The sequence below is a fragment of the Pelophylax lessonae genome (genome assembly GCF_965119305.1).
Source record: "Pelophylax lessonae genome assembly, chromosome: 2".
NCBI lineage: Eukaryota > Metazoa > Chordata > Amphibia > Anura > Ranidae > Pelophylax > Pelophylax lessonae.
The window spans coordinates 64,390,160-64,415,745 of NC_138769.1; the positions used below are offsets into that span (position 1 = coordinate 64,390,160).

General features: G+C 43.3%; 1 protein-coding gene across 1 annotated transcript in view; it reads left to right on the forward strand.

The window, feature by feature from the left end:
* Positions 1-384: 384 nt before the first annotated feature.
* Positions 385-25,586, forward strand: part of POU1F1 (POU class 1 homeobox 1) — a gene marked incomplete at both ends in the record, with an annotated part of 39,517 nt that continues 14,315 nt past the window's right edge. The window contains 4 exons of the mRNA XM_082245699.1: positions 385-526; positions 4,150-4,218; positions 19,134-19,247; positions 22,459-22,695. Of these exons, the coding sequence (XP_082101825.1) occupies positions 385-526; positions 4,150-4,218; positions 19,134-19,247; positions 22,459-22,695 (562 nt within the window). The remainder of the gene's footprint in view (positions 527-4,149; positions 4,219-19,133; positions 19,248-22,458; positions 22,696-25,586) is intronic.

The window sequence follows — 25,586 nt, forward strand, 5'->3', positions numbered from 1 at the left end:
TCTATTCCTTTAGTACATCAACCCTATTGATGTAGTGTTTTAAATATACGGATCAAGCATATTCAGAAAGGACAAGCTGTTAAATAGGTCCAGCATCTCAGGTTTCTGTTTAGTTACACCAATTGGCCAGGCATTGTTATATTGGGTGGGAAGAACAGTTGATGCATTTATGTAGCAATCTCCTGGGCAGAAATCATTAACATGGATAAAGGGATTTCCTAGGAGTATAAATACCTGCACACGCCAAGCACTTTCCAAGCTGCCCCTTAATGCATACATGCAAGCTCAGGAAAAGTTTTATTTTAACAATTCATTCCAGGCTCACAGAAGACTCCGAGGAAACTTTTAAAATTCATCTTTCTTTTATCCGTCCTGTCTGGGGGAATGAGTTTCCAGGCTTTTGTAACAGCTGATACCTTTGTACCTTTAAATTCCGAATCTTCAGCTACTTTTCCCCTTAGGATGCATCATAGCACTGCTGAATACCTGCCTGTCACCAATCACACAACTAATGTGGTCTCCACAGGTACTTTTGTATTATGAGTGATGTATTTCTCTTTTATATGGCTACATAATTATACAGCAAAAAAAAAAAGCTTAGATCGTCTACTTTATTCCGTAACCATTAGAAAGCTATTTGACTAATTTAGGGAGTCTGTGCAAAGCACGCTTAAGCTGGTGCAAAATGCAGAAAAGTAACCAACAATATGTCTCCATTTATGTTACTGAACTTTCTTCTGGGCTTCTGCCCTTTTTAAGTAACCTACATAAGTAATTAGATAAGGAAATGCTGATATGGACATGAAAATGAAAGTAATTACTAAAAAAATGATAAGATACAAGGATTACAGTTACCTTTACTATCATACGGATAGAAAAGATGATGTAAAAAGGGAAAAGTGTAGAATACGCAAAAATATAATTATTACCATATGGAAAAATGTATTGTTGGAATGTAAATATATTTGATTTCATGTATACCATCTATGTACTATTCAAAACTGATATTTACTGTTTATGTATACATTAGTTATTTACCATAAATAATAATAATATGAATTGTATAATTTATAGCCACATACAATATTAATATTATTATTATTGTTACTTTATTACTTTTTTTTATGAAAACGCCTTTTTTTAAAATTAAAATGCCTTTAATCAGTGAAGTTTTGTGATCTGACATAAATGCATATGTATGCAGATGTTTTGTTTTAATGAAAGATTTTTCCAGTGATCTTGTAATTCATTTTAAGCCTCATACAGGGACAGGTTATACAATATTCGGTCCATATATTGTGCAAAAGTGATTGCACTGGGAGACAAATTCTGGTTTTACTAGCAACCTCCCAATATGTGATTTTTTTTTTTAAGCATCTTTTAATTTCTTCTGAAATGATCATATATACACACCGGTAATCTCCTGCACCCTGTACAACTGTTTTATTGCTGAGTTAATAGAAAATTGCAGATGTGCTGTATATGTTGTATTGTGGCCTTTGGTCACTGTAGTTCACAATTTATATCATGTGGTTTCCTTCCGAAAAAAAAACTTTGGATCTTTATTTAATTTCTAGCGTAAACTACCTGAGCAATAATGAACATATTTTAAGGGCACATGTAGCATGTAGGTTAATTCAGCTTATATTTCAGATCAGTTTGAGATGCTGCTGCCATGTGTTCCTAACCTCCTATACTCCCTTTGACCACTTTTTGACCTGCTCCTGACCTCCAACTGCATCAAGCTGTCTCAGGAGGCTTTTTTTATCCCCATGGACATGCATAGGGAATAAAGAAGTTGTGACATGAGTAAAAGTGTCTGTCACTGGAGGTTGACATTAGGATAAGCTTAGTTAGACATACTGTAGATACCCTAAGGCTACGTTCACATGTGGGCGCAGCGAATCGCAGCGTGATTCTGCCCGCGATCCGGAAATCATTGCAAATCGCGGGACGCCTGTGCGATGCCCATGATTTGCAATGGCACCCCAAACGCTGTGCGATGTTTCCACGATTTCTGCCTGCCAAATTGTGGTAACATAGCGCAAACAGAATCGCGGGACGCATGACGCACAAAAGAAGCTCTTGTATCTATTTTGGGTGTCATGCATCCCGCGATTCTGTTTGCGCGATGTTACCGCGATTTGGCAGGCAGAAATCGCGGCAACATCGCACAGCGTTTGGGGTACCATTGCAAATCACGGGCATCGCACAGGCATCCCGCGATTTATAATGATTTCCGGGTCGCGGGCAGAATCACGGTGATTCTGCCCTGATCCGCTGCGCCCACATGTGAACGTAGCCTAAAGACCCCCCATAAATCATAGTGGTGTGGTCTAAGAACTTCACTTCATTCTAACTCCTAGATACCTGAAATGTATACTTGCAGATGCTTTCTCATTCCTATGTGACATTATCTAGAAGCCCCATTTTACGCTGTGTAATTACAATTAACAGATAGAGTCTGCCGAAGCTTGCATTTAATTTTCAACTCTTCTTATTAGTTCCCTAGAGAACTCTGTTGTGAAGATATGGAAGGGGGGGGGGGGGAAATCAGTAGCTTAGCAAAAGACAATTAGACAGAGCTGTCACCGTTTTTGTGACTTCAGTCCACAAAACATCATGTGTTGTTGGCCCACAACAGAGAAATAAAGACCTGAATGTATTTCTGGTATTCAGGATACATCCTAATAGATACTAGAATGATTTATTATCATTTATTATAAAGATTTAGGGTCTACCTGTGGGTACATTTCAGGTGAGTTCTAGGATGGCTCATTGCAAATTGAATAAGAAAACATTGTTTGTTTTATATTGATTTTGTTGGAATTGGCATACACACTATGTCTATGGGACGCCTGCCTTTACACGCACATGAGCTTTAATGGCATCCCAGTCTTATTCCGTAGGGTTCAATATTGAGTTGGCCCACCCTTTGCAGCTATAACAGCTTCAACTCTTCTGGGAAGGCTGTCCACAAGGTTTAGGAGTGTGTCTATGGGAATGTTTGACCATTCTTCCAGATGCGCATTTGTCAGGTCAGGCACTGATGATGGACGAGAAGGCCTGGCTCGCAGTCTCCACTCAAATTCATCCCAAAGGTGTTCTATCGGGTTAAGGTCAGGACTCTGTGCAGGCCAGTCAAGTTTCTCCACCCCAAACTCACTCATCCATGTCTTTATGGACCTTGTTTGTGCACTGGGAACAGGAACATGTTGGAACAGGAAGGGGCCATCCCCAACTGCTCCCACAAAGTTGGGAGCATGAAATTGTCCAAATTGCCTTGGTATGCTGATGCCTTAAGAGTTCCCTTCACTGAAACTAAGGAGTCAAGCCCAACCACTGAAAAACAACCCCACACCATAGCCCCCCCTCCACCAAATGATTTGGACCAGTGCACAAAGCAAGGTCCATAAAAACTTTGATGAGCGAGCTTGGGGTGGAGGAATTTAAGTGGCCTGCACAGAGTCCTGACTTCCGTAGAACACCTTTGGGATGAATTAGAGTGGAGACTGTGAGCCAAGCCTCCTCATCCAACATCAGTACCTAACCTTACAAATGCTCTTCTGGAAGAATGGTCAAACATTCCCATAGACACACTCCTAAACCTTGTGGAGAGCCTTCCCAGACAAGTTGAAGCTGTTACAGCTGCAAAGGATGGACCAACTCAATATTGAATCCTACGGACTAAAACTGGGATACCATTAACGTTCATGTGAGTGTAAAAGCAGCTGTTCCAATACTTTTGACAATATAGTGTATATTGGCTGTTTATCATTTCGGCACTTATGGTTGTTACTATAAATATTTAGCTGAAATGATAAAGGTGACTGCTATGAAATAATTATTAATTATAAAAAAGTGATGGATACCCCTAATCTCGATTTGATTATTTATTTGTTTTTACAATTCTGTGTTGGCACCCGATAAACCTTACTAAGCCTTATGCCCAATTTAACCTATAAAAGTCTATCCACAAGTGTAATATATACCTAGAATAATTGATAACAATAGAAATAAAGAATTAAAGCTTATTCTACGAATGAATCTTGAATATTTTCTTACCAGTCCTGTCTGTTTTGTCTTTGGTCCAAATTCCTAAATTCTCTCATATATACTTGTCTGTGCCTAATGTGGAACATATACCAGCAGGGCTGCATTATCCAAACCCATCATGTCACTATGGAAGCCAACAATCTACCTATGGGGTGATGACAGGTGAGTGCTTTTCTTTTATTTTATAAATCTTGTAGTTTTTATGGATTTCATGCTTCTGAATGACAAGCTTTGTTTCAATAGCTCTGTCATACCTGAGAGACCCCTGAGGTCTAAAAATTGCTGCTCTATCGACTGCTTGACCTCAAGCCTATAACACATGCTATCTTACAGCTCCTAAGTGTGCATGGCAGCATGAAATCAAATAACCCTGTGTAATGACATGTAAACAATTACAGACTTGTGAGATTTTATGCTGATATAGGGGAAAGGTTGTGAACTTATCTGACAATACATGTCATTGTAATGCCATTTATGAATTGGTAGTAAATGAGAACTGTCACACAACATTTTATTTTTTTAATTTTGAGATTATATTTTGTTGTTAGGCAGAATTATAGAGGGTTTTGCTATGAATGAGCTGAACACACACCTTTGGCTGCTCTCATTTTGGCTCTCTGTCCTTAGACTGCAATATCTCTCTGTAGAATTCCTAACTAGCAAGTTAGCAGGATATAAGTCCTATAATTGGAAGGTATGAAGAGTTGTATAAACACTAAAATAACATGCACTAGTTAGTAAAAACACATATTTGGCCATAACTTCTCTTTGTATATTTACACTATATTTTGCTTTCAATAACCATTTACCAATTAAAGTCCAATTCCAGCCAAAACTTAAAATTTTGTAGCATTTTAAATTCTACCTATGTGACATCCCTGTAGGTCCTATTCTATTAAGCCTCGTACACACGATCAGATTATCTGACAAATTTTCTTTTGTTTTTTGTTGCATGCTAGTCTCATGCCGAAAGTGAAGAGGTTACTTTCATCTGAAAATTCTCGTACGACAGAATTCAACTTTAGAAGTGATGTCATGTGTTGGATTGTTTTGTATGTGTTCTTTCGTCTCTGAGCATGCCTAGTCTTGCTCTTGTGATTTTTTTCAGACAAAAACTGTACCAATTAAAAGAAAATCGGACATTGTGTTGACGTACGATAAAATTTTTATAGCCTGCACATCTAGTTTTTGTCGTCCGAAAAATTCGTAATCGGCTGTCGAAAGCACCATACTAATGATCCGAAAATCGGCAGATCGTTAAGCGGACGAAATTTTACTTCCGATTTTCTTATCGTGTGTACGGGCCTTAAGACCCAAACAAACCTTGATATTTAAAAGCAATTCGTCAAAGAACCCTGCTCTTGTACAGTCTTTATAAACTTCTGTAATCATAAGCCCTGATTAAAGAAGCCATTGATCCTCTGAAACCTGTTGGGTATCAATTTGATATTTGCAGTGACCGATGGATATTTACTGAACTTAAAACTACCCTATAGCACTTGTCTTTCTACGGTACCTATTTAACTCCGACTCTGTCAGACCCCCAATCCCCTGGACAGGAAGTGAATGTTAATCTCCTGAATGGGGAAACAGAGTTTATTCCATTCCAATGATAATAGAAAATGTGTTCTTTTAAATACCTGTACTCACACTGGGGAGTTTTCCCCTCACTACTAGGGTTGAGCGAACACCTAGATGTCCGTGTTCGACGGGTTCGGCCGAACTTTAAAAAAAAGTCCGGGTCCGTGTCCCGGACTTTTACCGAACTTTTCCCGGACACCGAACCCCATTGAAGTCAATGGGGACCCGAACTTTAAGGCACTAAAATGGCTCTAAAACACCAAAGGAAAGGGCTAGAGTGCTGCAAATGGCAGCAAAACGTAATTAAGAGCATGGCAAGTGCTCTGCAAACAAATGTGGATAGGGAAATAACTTAAAACAACAAAAAAAAAACAGAAAAATAAAACAATGTTCTTCTTCATCTCTGAAGGACGAGGCCCATATGGAGTAGGAGGGAGGTTGAGGTGGTGGTGGATGTGGCGGTGACATAGGCGTGCGCACAGGGTGTGCTGGGTGTGCCTGGGCACACCCTAATCACCTAGGGCACATAGCATTGCCAGTGAGGAGATGGGAAAGATCTCCCTGGGACCTGCTCTGCTCTATTTCTCCTTGCCTACAGGTACATGGCCCCGATACATTACTCTCCCTGCTGGCAAACACATGCATGTGTATTTCAACTTTGGGGTGCACACCTTAATGCAATAGGCTGCGCACACCTATGGGCGGTGTAGGTGGAAGCGGCGGTGGAGGAGGACCAGGGCCGGATTAACAGCATCATGGGCTTGGTGCTGAGGATTTTGAAGGGCCTTAAGGGCCGTGCCTTGCCATGCACCCAGAGGAGGAAGGGTGCAGCCATGCATGCCTAATTCAACATGGGATGCTGTCTCTGAAGCCCATAAACACATCCATGCATCGCCAACTGTCCCTCCTTGTCCGGCCTTCACGCTGTGTGGGGAGGTTCTGAGGGTGCTGCCTGGGGAAGCGAGCATAGAAGCCAGACTTCTGTGTTTACAAGTGACAGAAGAGCGGTAACAGTGAATATGGCCAACCCGGGGCCTATATAAAAGGTAGGGGCCTGGAGCTGCAGCTCCAATAGCCCCTACATTAATCTGGCCCTGAGGAGGAGGACGAGGTAGCCAACACTGCTTCTTTTCAAAAATTTTAAATGAGGGTACACCCCAAAAGAGTGAGAAAGAGCAAAAATGGAACAATGGGTGGGTAAGGTCGGTATCCATTGCTATTCTGCATAAGGTACGGAAAAGTCCCGTGGGATCCATGCCTGGTTCATTTTAATGAACGTGAGCTTGTCCACATTGTCTCTGGACAGGCGGCTGCGCTTGTCTGTTATAACGCCCCCAGCCGTGCTAAATACCCGTTCAGATAATACACTGGCTGCAGGGCACGCCAGCACCTCCAAGGCGTAAAGGGCAAGCTCAGGCCATGTGCCCAATTTGGAGACCCAGAAGTTGAAGGGGGCAGACCCGTCATTCACTACATGTAGGCGTGTGCACACATACTGCTCCACCATGTTGGTAAAATGCTGCCTCCTGCTAAGACGTTCCATCTGAGCTGCTGGTGCTGCTGTTTGTTGTGGCGTGCTGACAAAGCTTTTCCACATTTCGGCCATGCTAACCCTGCCTTCTGAGGTGCTGGCGGTGCCCTGGTTGCGTTGGCGACCTCCTCCTCCTCCTCCTCTGCCTTGTGCTTCCACTGTGGCCCCGCTGTCAGATGGGAATGCCAGCAGCATGGCGTCTACCAGCGTGCGCTTGTACTCGCGCATCTTGCGATCGCGCTCCAGTGAGTGAATTAAGGACGGTACGTTGTCCTTGTAACGGGGATCCAGCAGCGTGGCCACCCAGTAATCAGCACAAGTTAGAATGTGGGCAACTCGGCGGTCGTTGTGGAGACACTGCAGCATGTAATCGCTCATGTGTGCCAGGCTGCCCAGAGGCGACGAAAGGCTGTCCTCTGTGGGAGGTGTATCGTCCGTGTCCTCTGTATCCCCCCAGCCACGCACCAGTGATGGCCATGAGCTGGCCTGGGTGCCACCCTGCTGTGAACATGGTTCCATCTCCTCCTCCAGCTCCTCCTCCTCCTCATCCTCCTCATCCTCCAGAACTGTGCCCCTGCTGGACAATTGCGTCCCTGGCGTTTGCGTGTGCAGGAACCCACCCTCGGAGCCCCTTGCGAATGACTGCCCTGAAAGCCTTGGAAATGTTACCTCTTCATCCTCCTCCTCCTCCTCATCCTGTGCCACATCCTCTTCCATCATCGCCCGAATTGTTTTTTCAAGGAGGCATAGAAGTGGGATAGTTAAGCTGAGAACGGCGTCATTGCCACTGGCCATGTTGGTGGAGTACTCAAAACAGCGCAACAAGGCACACAGGTCTCGCATGGAGGCCCAGTTATTGGTGGTGAAGTGGTGCTGTTCCGCAGAGCGACTCACGCGTGCGTGCTGCAGCTGAAACTCCACTATGGCCTGCTGCTGCTCACACAGTCTTTCCAGCATGTGCAAGGTGGAGTTCCACCTTGTGGGCACGTCACATATGAGGCGGTGAGCGGGAAGGCCGAAGTTACGCTGCAGCGCTGCCAGGCGAGCAGCAGCAGGGTGAGAACGCCGAAAGTGCGCACAAACGGCCCGCACTTTCTGCAGCAGCTCTGACATATCGGGGTAGTTTTTAAGGAACCTCTGCACCACCAAATTCAGCACATGCGCCAGGCAAGGGATGTGCGTCAAACCGGCTAGGCCCAGAGCTGCTATGAGATTTCGCCCGTTATCACACACCACCAGGCCGGGCTTGAGGCTCGCTGGCAGCAACCACTCATTTGTCTGCTGTTCCATGCTCCTCCACAACTCCTGCGCGGTGTGTGGTTTGTCCCCCAAACAGGCAAGTTGTAAAACTGCCTGCTGTCGTTTACCCCTGGCCGTGCTGAAGTTGGTGGTGAAGGTGTTACGCTGTCCGGATGAGGAGGCGGTAGAGGATGAGGAAGCGGAGTAGGAGGAGTTACGAACAGGAGGCAAACTGAAGCGCCCTGCAATCCTCGGTGGTGGAAGGACATGCGCCAAATTGCTATCCGCCTCAGGCCCATCCGCCACTGCATTTACCCAGTGTGCCGTTAGGGAGATATAACGCCCCTGACCGTGCTTACTGGTCCACGTATCCGTAGTTAGGTGGACCTTGGCACAGATGGCGTTGCGCAGTGCACACCTGATATTTTCCCCCACTTGGTTGTGCAGGGAAGGGATGGCTTGCCTGGAAAAGTAGTGGCGGCTGGGCACGACGTACTGTGGGACAGCCACCGACATAAGGTTTTTAAAACTGTGCGTCTCCACCAGACGGAATGACAGCATTTCAAAGGCCAATAATTTTGAAATGCTGGCATTCAGGGCCAGGGATCGCGGGTGGGTAGGGGGGTACTTCCTCTTCCTCTCAAGTGTTTGGGAGATGGAAAGCTGAACGCTTCCACGGGACATTGTGGAGATGGTTGTTGGTGACCCAGGTGGTGGTGTTGCTGACAGATCGTCTGTTTGCGGGGTGGCAGGTGCCGGTATCACTACAGATGTGGCTGGAGCGGCCGAGACTGCAGCAGAAGAGGAAGCAGGATGAGCCAGAGACGTTTCTTGGTTTTGAAGGTGTGTACTCCACTGCAGCTCGTGCTTTGCACTTAGATGCCTGATCATGCAGGTTGTGCTCAGGTTGAGAAGGTTCATGCCTCGCTTCAAGCTCTGATTGCACAGGGTGCAAACCACTCGTGTCCTGTCATCAGCACATTTTCTAAAGAACTTCCACGCTAGAGAACTCCTTTGAGCTGACTTTGGTGCGCTCGTTCCCTTGCTGCGTTGGGCAGTAGCGGGCGTAGTGTCTAGGGCACGGCCGCTCCGCTTCTGCACCCTGCTCCCTCTTCTGCTGTGCTGGTGGCTCTGTGCGACCACCGCCTCTTCCTCCAAACTACTCAGGTCACCTGCATGACGTTCATTCCATGTGGGGTCGAGGACCTCATCGTCCTCCACATCATCTTCCACCCAGTCTTCACCCCTGCCCTCCTTGTCGGTCTCCACAATGCTGAACGCCGCAGCAGTTGGCACCTGCGTTTCGTCATCATCGGAGACGTGCTGCGATGATCCTTGCATGTACTCATCTTGAGAAATAAGTGGTTGGGCATCGCTGCACTCAATCTCTTCCACTTCTGGGGCAGGGCTAGGTGGATGGCCCTGGGAAACCCTGCTGACAGAGTCCTCAAAAAGAATAAGAGACTGCTGTATGGCTTGGGGCTCAGACTGCTGGCCTGATTTGCAAGGGGGTGAGGTGAAAGACGGTTGGACATTGGCTGCAGGTGCCAACTCTGACCTTTCTGCAGTAGACTGGGTGGGAGACAATGTGAAGGAACTGGAGGCACTGTCAGCAGCAAACCAATCTACTATCGCCTCAACTTGTTCTGGCCTCATCACTTCTAGGGGCGTTTGATGCCCTACCAAATACTGATGCAGGTTCTGTCGCCTACTCACACTTGAGGAAGGTGTTTCACTTGTGCGTGTAGCTGGCACAGATCGACCATGTCCTCTCCTTGCAACAGGAGCTCTACCAGCAGCACCACGACCCAGGCCACGGCCCTTATTTGACGGTCTCCTCATATTTCTGTAATTTAAGATCTTGCCCTAGAAAGGTTTTTATTGAATAGCGGAATAGAAAATATGATCCAAAAAAAGTGTATGTATATCACACGTACACAACCACACTAGGCCCCAATTACTATTGTTTGTACCCCTAAAAGGCTAGATGAGGAGTAGGGGGAGTATGGAACAGGCAGCACCCTCAAACCTTCAGAAGTATGAGATGAACCCCAACAACTTGGAAAGGTGGATCTCTCTCACACGTACCGACACAGACTATCCCGCAATTCAATTGATCCTCAAAGGTTTTTATTGAATAGCGGAATAGGAAATATGATCAAAAAAAGTGTATGTATCTCGCACGTACACAACCACACTAGGCCCCAATTACTATTGTTTGTACCCCTAAAAGGCTAGATGAGGAGTAGGGGGGGTATGGAACAGGCAGCACCCTCAAACCTTCAGAAGTATGAGATGAACCCCAACAACTTGGAAAGGTGGATCTCTCTCACACGTACCGACACAGACTATCCCGCAATTCAATTGATCCTCAAAGGTTTTTATTGAATAGCGGAATAGGAAATATGATCAAAAAAAGTGTATGTATCTCGCACGTACACAACCACACTAGGCCCCAATTACTATTGTTTGTACCCCTAAAAGGCTAGATGAGGAGTAGGGGGGGTATGGAACAGGCAGCACCCTCAAACCTTCAGAAGTATGAGATGAACCCCAACAACTTGGAAAGGTGGATCTCTCTCACACGTACCAACACAGACTATCCCCCAATTTAACTGATCCCCAAAGGTTTTTGATTAAATAGCGGAATAGAAAATATGATCCCAAAAAAGTGTATGTATATCACACGTACACAACCACACTAGGCCCCAATTACTATTGTTTGTACCCCTAAAAGGCTAGATGAGGAGTAGGGGGAGTATGGAACAGGCAGCACCCTCAAACCTTCAGAAGTATGAGATGAACCCCAACAACTTGGAAAGGTGGATCTCTCTCACACGTACCAACACAGACTATCCCCCAATTTAACTGATCCCCAAAGGTTTTTGATTAAATAGCGGAATAGAAAATATGATCCCAAAAAAGTGTATGTATATCACACGTACACAACCACACTAGGCCTCAATTACTATTGTTTGTACCCCTAAAAGGCTAGGAGTAGGGGGAGTATGGAACAGGCAGCACCCTCAAACCTTCAGAAGTATGAGATGAACCCCAACAACTTGGAAAGGTGGATCTCTCTCACACGTACCGACACAGACTATCCCGCAATTCAATTGATCCTCAAAGGTTTTTATTGAATAGCGGAATAGGAAATATGATCAAAAAAAGTGTATGTATCTCGCACGTACACAACCACACTAGGCCCCAATTACTATTGTTTGTACCCCTAAAAGGCTAGATGAGGAGTAGGGGGGGTATGGAACAGGCAGCACCCTCAAACCTTCAGAAGTATGAGATGAACCCCAACAACTTGGAAAGGTGGATCTCTCTCACACGTACCGACACAGACTATCCCGCAATTCAATTGATCCTCAAAGGTTTTTATTGAATAGCGGAATAGGAAATATGATCAAAAAAAGTGTATGTATCTCGCACGTACACAACCACACTAGGCCCCAATTACTATTGTTTGTACCCCTAAAAGGCTAGATGAGGAGTAGGGGGGGTATGGAACAGGCAGCACCCTCAAACCTTCAGAAGTATGAGATGAACCCCAACAACTTGGAAAGGTGGATCTCTCTCACACGTACCAACACAGACTATCCCCCAATTTAACTGATCCCCAAAGGTTTTTGATTAAATAGCGGAATAGAAAATATGATCCAAAAAAAGTGTATGTATATCACACGTACACAACCACACTAGGCCCCAATTACTATTGTTTGTACCCCTAAAAGGCTAGATGAGGAGTAGGGGGAGTATGGAACAGGCAGCACCCTCAAACCTTCAGAAGTATGAGATGAACCCCAACAACTTGGAAAGGTGGATCTCTCTCACACGTACCGACACAGACTATCCCGCAATTCAATTGATCCTCAAAGGTTTTTATTGAATAGCGGAATAGGAAATATGATCAAAAAAAGTGTATGTATCTCGCACGTACACAACCACACTAGGCCCCAATTACTATTGTTTGTACCCCTAAAAGGCTAGATGAGGAGTAGGGGGGGTATGGAACAGGCAGCACCCTCAAACCTTCAGAAGTATGAGATGAACCCCAACAACTTGGAAAGGTGGATCTCTCTCACACGTACCAACACAGACTATCCCCCAATTTAACTGATCCCCAAAGGTTTTTGATTAAATAGCGGAATAGAAAATATGATCCCAAAAAAGTGTATGTATATCACACGTACACAACCACACTAGGCCCCAATTACTATTGTTTGTACCCCTAAAAGGCTAGGAGTAGGGGGAGTATGGAACAGGCAGCACCCTCAAACCTTCAGAAGTATGAGATGAACCCCAACAACTTGGAAAGGTGGATCTCTCTCACACGTACCAACACAGACTATCCCCCAATTTAACTGATCCCCAAAGGTTTTTGATTAAATAGCGGAATAGAAAATATGATCCCAAAAAAGTGTATGTATATCACACGTACACAACCACACTAGGCCCCAATTACTATTGTTTGTACCCCTAAAAGGCTAGATGAGGAGTAGGGGGAGTATGGAACAGGCAGCACCCTCAAACCTTCAGAAGTATGAGATGAACCCCAACAACTTGGAAAGGTGGATCTCTCTCACACGTACCAACACAGACTATCCCCCAATTTAACTGATCCCCAAAGGTTTTTGATTAAATAGCGGAATAGAAAATATGATCCCAAAAAAGTGTATGTATATCACACGTACACAACCACACTAGGCCCCAATTACTATTGTTTGTACCCCTAAAAGGCTAGGAGTAGGGGGAGTATGGAACAGGCAGCACCCTCAAACCTTCAGAAGTATGAGATGAACCCCAACAACTTGGAAAGGTGGATCTCTCTCACACGTACCAACACAGACTATCCCCCAATTTAACTGATCCCCAAAGGTTTTTGATTAAATAGCGGAATAGAAAATATGATCCCAAAAAAGTGTATGTATATCACACGTACACAACCACACTAGGCCCCAATTACTATTGTTTGTACCCCTAAAAGGCTAGGAGTAGGGGGAGTATGGAACAGGCAGCACCCTCAAACCTTCAGAAGTATGAGATGAACCCCAACAACTTGGAAAGGTGGATCTCTCTCACACGTACCAACACAGACTATCCCCCAATTTAACTGATCCCCAAAGGTTTTTGATTAAATAGCGGAATAGAAAATATGATCCCAAAAAAGTGTATGTATATCACACGTACACAACCACACTAGGCCCCAATTACTATTGTTTGTACCCCTAAAAGGCTAGGAGTAGGGGGAGTATGGAACAGGCAGCACCCTCAAACCTTCAGAAGTATGAGATTGTGTTCACTGTACCCCACAAAGATTGAGTTCACTGCACCCCACAATGATTGTGTTCACTGCACCCCACAAAGATTGTGTTCACTGCACCTCACAAAGATTGTGTTCACTGTACCCCCCAAAGATTGTGTTCACTGCACCCCACAAAGATTCTGTTCACTGTACCCCACAAAGATTGTGTTCACTGCACCCCAAAAAGATTGTGTTCACTGCACCCCAAAAAGGATGTTGTTCACTGCACCCCAAAAAGGATGTTGTTCACTCCACCCCAAAAAGATTGTGTTCACTGCACCCCACAAAGATTGTGTTCACTGCACCCCAAAAAGATTGTGTTCACTGCACCCCAAAAATGATTTTGTTCACTGCACCCCAAAAAGGATTTTGTTCACTGCACCCCAAAAAGGATGTTGTTCACTCCACCCCAAAAAGATTGTGTTCACTGCACCCCAAAAAGATTGTGTTCACTGCACCCCACAAAGGATTTTGTTCACTGCACCCCAAAAAGATTGTGTTCACTGCACCCCAAAAAGGATGTTGTTCACTGCACCCCAAAAAGGATTTTGTTCACTGCACCCCAAAAAGATTGTGTTCACTGCACCCCACAAAGGATTTTGTTCACTGCACCCCACAAAGATTGTGTTCACTGCACACCAAAAAGGATTGTGTTCACTGCACCCCAAAAAGATTTTGTTCACTGCACCCCAAAAAGATTGTGTTCACTGCAGCCCAAAAAGATTGTGTTCACTGCAGCCCAAAAAGATTGTGTTCACTGCAGCCCAAAAAGATTGTGTTCACTGCAGCCCAAAAAGATTGTGTTCACTGCAGCCCAAAAAGATTGTGTTCACTGCAGCTCACACACAGAAAAATGGATGTGGATCACTGACACCTGCCTATCTCCAATCCCACACCACACAGCAATATCGATTGTAGTTTGTAGAACACAGTTTCCCTAAAATTCAGCAGACTCTGTCCCTAACAGGATTGAGAAGAGATCGTAGATCAGGATTGAGTGCAGACCCCACCCCCCACACAGCAATATCGATTGTAGTTTGTAGAAGACACTGACCCTATAATTCAGCAGACTCTATCCCTAAAATGCCTACAACTCGCCCTGCCTAAACACTCCGACCTGTCCCTCAATTCTATCCGGACACAAATGGTTTTTTCCTGCCTATCTTTCCCTAATCAGCAGCCAGCACGTTGATGTGTGCTCTGTCCCTGAATCTAAGCAGCATAATGACGCCGCTGCGGCTGCCTCGAACTTATAAAGACTTGGTCACATGCTTCAGACGGCCAATCACAGCTACTGAGACATTTGCAGGCATGGCTGGGATGGCTTAAGGCACACCAGTTAAACGATTGTTGATTGGCTGTTGAAAGCCCGCCATGAAAAGAGCGCCAAAGCATGCAAAACCCGGAAATAAAACGACCGAACACGGATTTTTACCCGAACATACAGTAAAGTGTCCGTGTCCGTGTTCGGGTACAAAAAATCCAATTATTCGGTACGAACACGAATAATACAGTCCGTGTTCGCTCAACACTACTCACTACCTGTGCTACATGATACCAAAAAATAAATAAATAGACAGAGGTAGGGAGAAAATCATCCAAATATCGACATGGATAGAAACATAACGTTACATAGTTAGTGAGGTTGAAAAAAGACATCAGTCCATCCAGTTCAACCTATGATGTGTGTGTGTGTTTGCTGTTAACTGTACATTGTATACCCCTCTATGTTGTGGTCTTTAAGGTGCCCATCTAATAGTTTTTTAAACTATTGATGCTCCCTGCTGATACCACTGCTTGTGGAAGAGAATTCCACATTCTTACCGCTCTGACAGTAAAGAACCCTTTACATTAAGAACATTAACAGAGGTTTTAACCCTTCTCTGCTTAACAAAGAAAAAAAATGTGTCTGGCCTTGGGCCTTACTTAGCTAAGTATTTATATATAACAGTGGCATAACATAACGGAAGTGTTATTTTAGAGAAAACGTCTCTTTCCATGAAGAAGGTTCAAATGTAAAAAAAAAAAGTCATAAGATGTCAGCTTTTCCTGCTAATAGCTATATGCATCAATAAAATGTAAGACTTTTTTTAACTTTCCGTGATGCGGACTATTACTAATTATCCGATTGGAAATAGGCAGATGTTAAAGCTGGGCTCCAGAGCCCAGTTGTCTGTTTGATTGGGATATAGGAATTGTGCATTCTCTTGGATTTTATGGCATTAGAATGAAACAGAATAACAACTTGATCAGGTAGAAAAGTTGTGTTGAGCTTGTTGACTACTTTGGGTTTGTAATTGCAATGTAAATGTATAAAATGATTTAGTTAGCACATTGTTTTATTCTTTCTATCTGTATCCCATTAGAAATTTTTGCCTTTGCTTTGTGTCCTGTAAATACTACAGGAAATGAGAGAAAATATCTAGAAAGCAAGGTTAATCCCCCTTAGCCAGTTGTACAACCAGTGCCCCCATTGGAATATTTCCCCTCTATTCTTGTTCCTGTGGCAACTCAAAATATTGGTTTATCCCCCACTTAAAGGCTTCATGTACACTTGGCCGTCATTAACCGCGGCCTTGGTTTTGCCGTGTTTTCCTGCGGCCAGAAGGGCTGTATGTGGATAGAGAGGAGTACACTGGAGGACTGTATGTACATGGAGAGGAGTACACAGGAGGGCTGTATGTGGATAGAGAGGAGTACACTGAAGGACTGTATGTACATGGAGAGGAGTACACAGGAGGGCTGTATGTGGATAGAGAGGAGTACACCGGAGGACTGTATGTACATGGAGAGGAGTACACAGGAGGGCTGTATGTGGATAGAGAGGAGCACACCGGAGGACTGTATGTACATGGAGAGGAGTACACAGGAGGGCTGTATGTGCATAGAGAGGAGTACACTGAAGGACTGTATGTACATGGAGAGGAGTACACAGGAGGGCTGTATGTGGATAGAGAGGAGTACACCAGAGGACTGTATGTACATGGAGAGGAGTACACAGGAGGGCTGTATGTGGATAGAGAGGAGTACACTGGAGGACTGTATGTACATGGAGAGGAGTACACTGGAGGACTGTATGTACATGGAGAGGAGTACACAGGAGGGCTGTAGGTGGATGTGGTAAGAAATAATAAATAAACTTCGTGAAATAGTGATGTTTTGCAAAGTGCACATGACTTCTGTTATGGGAATCCATGGGAGCTGGTGAGTGAGTGGGCACACAGGAGGGGAGCACGGAGTGCAAAAAGTTTGTTTACAGCATTTGGCACTTCAACACTTTAATTATGATGGAACTGCAATACTTTTCGCCAATATGGACTTCTATTGATTATTTATATATATATATATATATATATATATATATATATATATATATATATATATATATAGATGTATACAGTATCACACAAGAGTGAGAAAACCCCTCAGATTTTTGTAAATATTTTATTATATCTTTTCATGTGACAACACTGAAGAAATGACACTTTGCTACAATGTAAAGTAGTGAGTGTACAGCTTGTATAACAGTGTAAATTTGCTGTCCCCTCAAAATAACTCAACACACAGCCGTTAATGTCTAAACCACTGGCAACAAAAGTGAGTACACCCCTACGTGAAAATGTCCAAATTGGGCCCAATTAGCCATTTTCCCTCCCCGGTGTCATGTGACTCATTAGTGTTACAAGGCCTCAGGTGTGCATGGGGAGCAGGTGTGTTAAATTTGGTGTTATCACTCTCACTCACTCATACTGCTCCCTGGAAGTTCAACATGGCACCTCATGGCAAAGAACTCTCTGAGGATCTGGCTATAAGAAGATTCCCAAGACCCTGAAACTGAGCTGCTGCATAGTGGCCAAGACCATACAGTGGTTTAACAGGACAGGTTCCACTCAGAGCAGACCTCGCCATGGTCGACCAAAGAAGTTGAGTGCACGTGCTCAGCGTCATATGCAGAGGCTGTCTTTGGAAAATAGACGTATAAATGCAGCTAGCATTGCTGCAGAGGTTGAAGGGGTGGGGTATCAGCCTGTCAGTGCCCAGACCATACGCTGCACACTGCATCACATTGGTCTGCATGGCTGTCGTCCCAGAAGGAAGCCTCTTCTAAAGATAAAGCCCGTAAACTGTTTGTTGAAGACAAGCAGACTAAGGACATGGATTACTGGAACCGATGAGACCAAGATAAACATTTTGGGTTCAGATGGTGTCAAGTGTGTGTGGTGGAACCAGGTGAGGAGTACAAAGATAAGTGTGTCTTGCCTACATTCAAGCATGGTGGTGGGAGTGTCATTGTCTGTGACTGCATTAGTGCTGCCGGCACTGGGGAGCTACCGTTCATTGAGGGAACCATGAATGGCAATATGTACTGTGACATACAGAAGCAGAGCATGATTCCCTCCCTTAGGAGACTGGGCCGCTGGGCAGTATTCCAACATAACAGGCCAAAACACACAAGATGACCACTGCCTTACTAAAGAAGCTAGGGGGAAAGGCGATGGACTGGCCAATCATGCCTCCAGACCTAAACCCTTTTGAGCATCTGTGGAGCATCCTCAAACGGAAGGTGGAGGAGCGCAAGGTCTCTAACTTCAAACAGCTCTGTGATGTCACCATGGAAGAGGGAAAGAAGACTCAAGTGGCAACCTGTGAAGCTCTGGTGAACTCCATGCCCAAGAGGGTTAAAGCAGTGCTGGGAAATAATGGTGGCCACACAAAATATTGACACTTTGGGCCCAATTTGGGGATTTGTAGTTGGGGGGAGACTCACTTTTGTTGCCAGTGGTTTAGACATTAATGGCTGTGTGTTGAGTTATTTTGAGGGGACAGCAAATTTACACTGTTATACAAGCTGTAAACTCACTACTTTACATTGTAGCAAATTGTTATTTCTTCAGTGTTGTCACATAAAAAGATATAACAAAACATTTACAAAAATGTGAGGGGTGTACTCACTTTTGTGAGATCCTGTATAGGTTTTCATAATGGGAGTGCCCTTTTTACACATATATTTTATGAAGTTGAGTTTTGGAGCTTTGGCAAAAAAAACTCTAAAACTCAAGTTTAGGAGCTGCTAGTTTACATGAAGCCTTATTCTGGAAACAATGCACACCAGGGCAAATAGAGAGTAAATCACCTAATGGGGACCCAGACAGCAAAAAAACCTGCTAAAAAAAAAAAAGATGCAGTTTTTACAGGGAATTAATAAATGGCTGTTACTGGCTTGAACAGCTGTCAAACTGGAGAGAGATGAGTATTTGTGTAGGCAGCATACTAGATGCTTTGTCATTCGTTGATATAGGGTAATGTCCTTTTCCCATCATTCTGATTTCTTGCAACCCTAGTGAATAAGCCCACTGTGAAGACATTTATATTTGAACACCACGACTGAGGTGATACTGTACTAATTATTTGCAGGGATTAAACCCACAGCTCCGGAGATGCTATCTGCAAGTATTTCTCAAACAAGAATTTTACAAACATGCAGCATGCCTCTATCCAATGTGGTAAATGGAGTAGGTACCTTACAAGGTAAGTTCTTTTAAAAAGGTACTAAAGTGTATTTCTAGGCAAAACCTTTTTTTTAAGTTTTGAATAAAGCGTGGAAGGATTAGACCAGGGGTTAGACCAGGAGTCTTCAAACTATGGCCCTCCAATTGTTCAGGATTTACAGTTCCCATCATGCCTAGTCATGTCTGTGAATCTCAGAGTTTTGCAATGCCTCATGGGATGTGTAGTTTCACAACAGCTGGAAGGCTGTAGTTTGAGGATCCCTGGGTTAGACCATCTATTAAATTTTTATTACAATCTGTGTCCCCAGTGAGGAGATTAAAGGGCAGTACACATGGGCCAAATATTGGGCCGCATCAGCCGGTTCCATAAAACTGTCCAACATTCAGCCCGTTTGTACGGCAGCTGGTCTAACAGAAGCCAGCCGTTCGGCCAGGTTCTGTTAAAGGGGCATGACCGAAAAAAGTCTGTCGATCAGCACCCGATCAGCGCTCTCCGCCAATGGCTGAGAGCGCTGACTGATGCATTCTGGCGGGGGACGGCCCCACTTTAGGAAAACAATAGCTCAGAGGGGAGATCGCTGTACTAACATCAAATTGTTAGTACAGTGGCTCCTCCTAAGCTCTTCTGTTTTTTTTATTCAGCCCGCTGGACGGAATGAAAAAAAAACTTCTAGTGTGTACCAGGCTTAACCCCTATATTTTTACTGGTGACCATTGTCACTAAGTAGAAAATAAAGGGAAATCCTAAATATTAGAGTTGTCCCCAAAACAAGAGGTGAGAAGAGATCTTGCAGTGGAGACACCTCTTTCAAAGACAACAGTCTGCAAGGGGAGTTCCTCTAACTTCCTGTTCCATCACTGGGACAGGAATTGAAAAGAAATTTCCCCAATGGTAAACAGACAGAAAAATAATAACCTGGTAAGGATTTAAGCTCTTCCCTACTCTGTCCAAAAATAAAAGAAGTTTTGACTACAGATACACTTTAATTCAAAGTTTTATGATGATAAACTTAAAACTCACATTATATGCATAGGTTTACACTTGCTTTAGGCCAGGCAATACTTAGTCAGTTCATACTCTATGCCACAAAAACCTTCATTCCAAATTACCAATGACCTGAAGTAAAGATATACAAATATTTTAATGGACATAGTGTGAGGTCTTCCCCTTTTCTTCAAAAGGGCTCACAACTTTATGCAAATTTGCTAACAATAATATTTACCAAGAGACCTATATTTACACAAAATTGGCAATAATCAGTATTTTATTTTCAGAGAACCTTTATTTTGCCCATACTATAGGATTAATTTAAAACAGGGTCCATAAGACGTTTGTACTATTAAGTGCCAAACTCTCCCACTGCACCAATCTACTGCCAGACATCCTGAAACATATCCAGTATATGTCTATTACCATGGGAGAACCTGTGACATCCTCCCATTCCCATGCCCCTACAAAACTCAGGGTCTCAGTGGTCAATAGCCTGTAGGCAATGTGCAACAGCGGTCCAAACAGAAAAGATAAATGCAACAATTTCTTCCTGAAAAGCGAGCCTACTTTGCTGAGCATGAGCAAAGTATAGATTCACTTTACCACTTATATGTAGGGCGGCAAGGTGACTATGCTGCGCAGGATCACGTACTTAAAACGTAATCCTGCACTTCCAGGTCTGGCACTTCCAGGTCCGGCAACACACTCCCACTGTGATTATACACAGCTGGAGCTGATCTGCGGGTACCGCGGACTTGATGTCCGCCAGCAATCACCGATCATTAGGCAGAGAGCCAGAATGGTGATCTGCCTATGTAAACAAGGCAGTTCGCCATTCTGTCAGAAGGGGAGGCATTGATCCTGTGTTTCTGCAAAGCAGGAGCATGGATCAATGCCTTCTCCTAGTAAAAGCTCCTCCCACACAGTACACAAGCACTGGCTAGGCACACAGTTAACCCTTTGATCGTCCCTGATGTTAACCATTTCCCAGTCAGTGTTATTAGTACGGTGACAGTGCATATTTTTAGCACTGATCACCGTATTAGTGCCACTGGTCCCCAAAAAGTGTCAAAAGCATCAGTTAGTGTCATCTATCCATGTTAGTAGATACCATTTTGTTTAAACTACTACATCAAGACCCCTACTCCTCCAGGGCCATACATGTGTGTGCCTGTGTTTCTGTGGGTCCACAAAACCACAGCTCCCGGGACAGACACTCCCAGCGGCCCCCACTGTTTAGTATTGCATGTTTGAAATTGGAGCCCTTTTGTAAGTATTCGTAGCATTGAGTTTCCATTTTTTCCTCCTATATTAGCTTTTTACTCCCTGTTATCTGGGACTATGAATACATCATATTGGTATCTCGTTATATATACATATATTATATTTTTGCAGATGTATATTACTTATCCGCTCCTGAGGAAGTGGAGTGAATACACGAAATGCGTAGAGCTTTATGGACACAGTTATATATTTTTACACCTACGTTCCATTATAGGACAATATTTGTTATACTTTAATCATATGACAAATCAGTTCCCATCACCATATATCACAGTGTTATGATAGCATTGTTGTTGTATATACATGAAATACTAAATGTTACGGTATTTATTGTGTGTGTATATATAATTTTCCAATTCCCATGTGTGTATCATTGCAATGTGCAATTTTACCTGTTTTTGTACCCAAATAAATATGCCATCATGTTTTTGCCATTTATCTAGTCATGTGTCGTATACCTTATATAAAGTCCCAACCCTTTACTTTCATTACAATCCAATATGGCTACCTGGAGATGTTCTGTACACAGAATGTGTTCAGAACGCCCCCCAGAAACATTATTTCCTACTTGTGTGATTGGCTCACTGATTTTCCCAGAAGTCTGCACTAAGATACAAGTCAGATTTCAAGCATTTCCTGCAACACAAATTTGATTTTTGGTGAGATACTCCCAATAGGAAATTACGTACTGCAGGTACACAGCTGATTGATAATTATGAAACCACTCCCATTTGATTTATTTTCCACATGGACACAGACAAACATGCAGGGGTTTATTCAGAATAACAAAAGGTAGGAATCTAGAAAAAAAGTTTGTTTAAATCCCTGCAATGTACAGAGATCACCCAGAGGGGAATGTTTTTTTCTCAACAAAAATGGAGTTACTCTAAAAAAATGAGTGCTATTTTAAAATATGGCAACTCTATAAAACCTTGTGACCTTCTCTATTCCACAGGAGTCCATACAGGCAGTTTACCTCCATGTCTCATGAGTGCCAGCTCTTGCACATTGGGTCATGGTTTTGCCCCAGTACATCAGACTCTCCTGGGAGAGGAGGTCACCACCTCAGATTTCAAGCAGGAGTTCAGAAGAAAGAGTAAACCCATCGAGGAACCTATTGATATGGACTCCCCAGAGATCCGAGAGCTGGAAAAGTTTGCTAATGAATTTAAAGTGAGAAGAATTAAGCTGGGTATGGATCTTAAGATATAAAATTGTCTGTGTTTATTTCTAATATTACATTCAGTAGGACAGTAAAATTACTGTATATGATAGTTTACCTTTTGGGACCACAAGTCATTGATGCCTAGATGTCTGGTCCATATTTAGAACTGTCATCATCATCATAAAAATAATGAGGTTTAATCTGATTATATTTTACCTTCCCTGGTTCCTTTCTCCCCCTTCATCAAGGTACTAATGAAATGTTGCAATAAAACCTTTCCATTTTCAGTACATGCTTTATTTTAGACACAGTAACATCATCATTTATTCTCTGTGCTAGGGATGGGCCGAACAACTCCCTGTTCGGTTCGCAGCAGAACTCCCGAACAGAGGAAATGTTCTAACCCAAACAGCGAACCACTTTGAAGTCTACGGGAGCTGAACAGGAAAAATCAAAATTGCCCATTTGAAGGCTTATATGCAAGTAATTGGCCATAAAAACGGTGTAGGGGGTCTGGGTACTGCCCTGGGGGACATCAATACAATTTTTTTTTGTTTAAATTATCGTTTTTTTTAGGAGCAGTGATTTTGATTATAAGTACAACAATAAAAAAGGAAAAATCCCTTTAATCACTTCTGGACTGGGAGATTTTCAAGTTAATGACCAGGCCATTTTTTGCGATTCTGCACTGCGTTATTTTGAATGACACTTACGCAGTCGTGCGACGCTGTACCCAAATAAAATTGATGTCCTTTTTTCCCCACAAAAAAATCTAATTTTTTTATCATTTTAGGCCAATTTGTATTCTGCTACATTTTTTTGATTAAAAAAAAATCCCAATAAGCGTATTTTGATTGGTTTGCACAAAAGTTATTGTGTCTACAATCTAGGGGAAAGATTAATGTCATTATTATTTATTTATTTATTTTTACTAGTGACGGCGGTGATCAGCGATTTTTTTTTTTTTTTTTTTTTTTAGCAGGACTGCGACATTGCGGCAGACAGTTCCGACTGACATTTTTAACACTTTTGGGGGGACCAGGGACATTACTACAGTAATCAGTGCTACCAATATGCCTACTGTAATAATGGCACTGGCAGGAAAGGGGTTAACCCACTGGCGATCAAAGGGTAAATGTGAGCCTAGGGGGTGTTTTCTAATTGTGGGGGGCGGGCTTATGGAATCAACACAGAGAGAGAGAACAACGGTCTGCTGTGTTTACAACAGCAGACCGCTGTTCTTTCTCCACAGGGAGCGATCCCGGGCGCCCATTGGCAATCGCGGCCGCCGGCCCCGCAGATCAGCTTCTCCGCTGGTGAATGGGCGCCCTTAATGTGCCTGTAAAGTGGTGCATCTGTAGCATGCATAAAACATGCTACAGCAAAAATGACATTTCTAAAGAAAAAAAATGAGTCAATTCTCCAATAAAATGACTCATGGTTACAATTGCCAGCAACCGGCTATTGAAAAAATAAAGAAAAAAACGGCATAGGGTCCCCCCCCCAGATCCATACCAGACCCTTATCCAAGCATGCAGCCTGGCAGGTCAGGACAGGGGAGGGTATGAGCGAGCGCCTCCCCCCTCCTGAACAATACCTGGCCACATGCCTTCATGTTGATGGGAACAAGGGCCTCTTCCCAACAACCACAGATTGTTGGGATCCTCAGACGGGGGGCTTATCAGAATCTTGAAGCCCCCTTCAACAAGAGGGCCCCCAGATCCAGCCCCCCCCCCCCATGTGAAAGGGTATCGGGTACATTGTACCCATTCACCAAAAAAATTACAAAAAATAATAACTACAAGAAAAAGTTTTTGACAAGTCTTTTATTAAAAAATAAAAAAATAGTGTCCTTCAATGTAAATCCATTGTCAATCACGACGCCCACCGGACCCAAAAAATAAAAAAAATGAAAAATGCTCTCGCCTCCCAGGAGGCACCCCACCGTGTAAGGGGCCTGCTCTGCGCTTTGACAGTTCTTATATAGGCAAGGGACGAGGCCACCTGGCTACGTCACCCGGTGGCACTGCCCCCTTCTGACATCACTGTAGGGTGGTATAGGGATTGATTTACTAAAACTGAAGAGTGCAAAATCTGGTGCAGCTCTGCATAGAAACCAATCAGCTTCCCTGGTATAATGTGCTGTTGCAATGAAATGTGATATTTTTGTAACATTGATATATTAGGCTCAATTTACTAAAACAGATAAGTTATTATAAATCTGTTTAGTTTTTTATCTCATAAAAGTTTCCACCTATACATGTTCAATTTACTTGCCATTACAACAACTATTTGTAGTCATATGAATACTGTCTTGATAGGTTTGCAGTTGTGCCATACACTTTCCATTTTCAGGTGATGGATTGAACAATGAGATGTGAGATGTTTAAAGCTTGGAATATTTTTTTATAACCTAACCCTGCTTTAAACGTCTCCACAACTTTATTCCTGACCTGTCTGGTGTGTTCCTTGGCCTTCATGATGCTGTTTGTTCACTATAGTTCTCTAACAATTCTCTGTGGGCTTTACAGAACAGCTGTAATTATACCGATATTAAATTACACACAGGTGGATTCTATTTAATAATTAGGTGACTTCTGAAGGCAACTGAGTAAAGGGGGCTGAATGCAAATGAAAGCCACACTTTTCAGATATTTATTTGTAAAAAAATAAATAAAAAACATTTATCAGTTTCCTTTCTCTTCACAATTTTGTGCCACCTTGTGTTGGTCTGTCACATAAAATCCTAATAAAATACATTTACATTTTTGGATGTAACATGACAAAATGTGGAACAAATTTAAGGGGTATGAATACTTTTTCAAGGCACTGTAGTTTTAAAAATGGAAAACTAGCTTATCTTGTATTCAAAGGTTAGCAACACTTAGTCCAGCTATATAAAGCTTGGTCTAATTAGT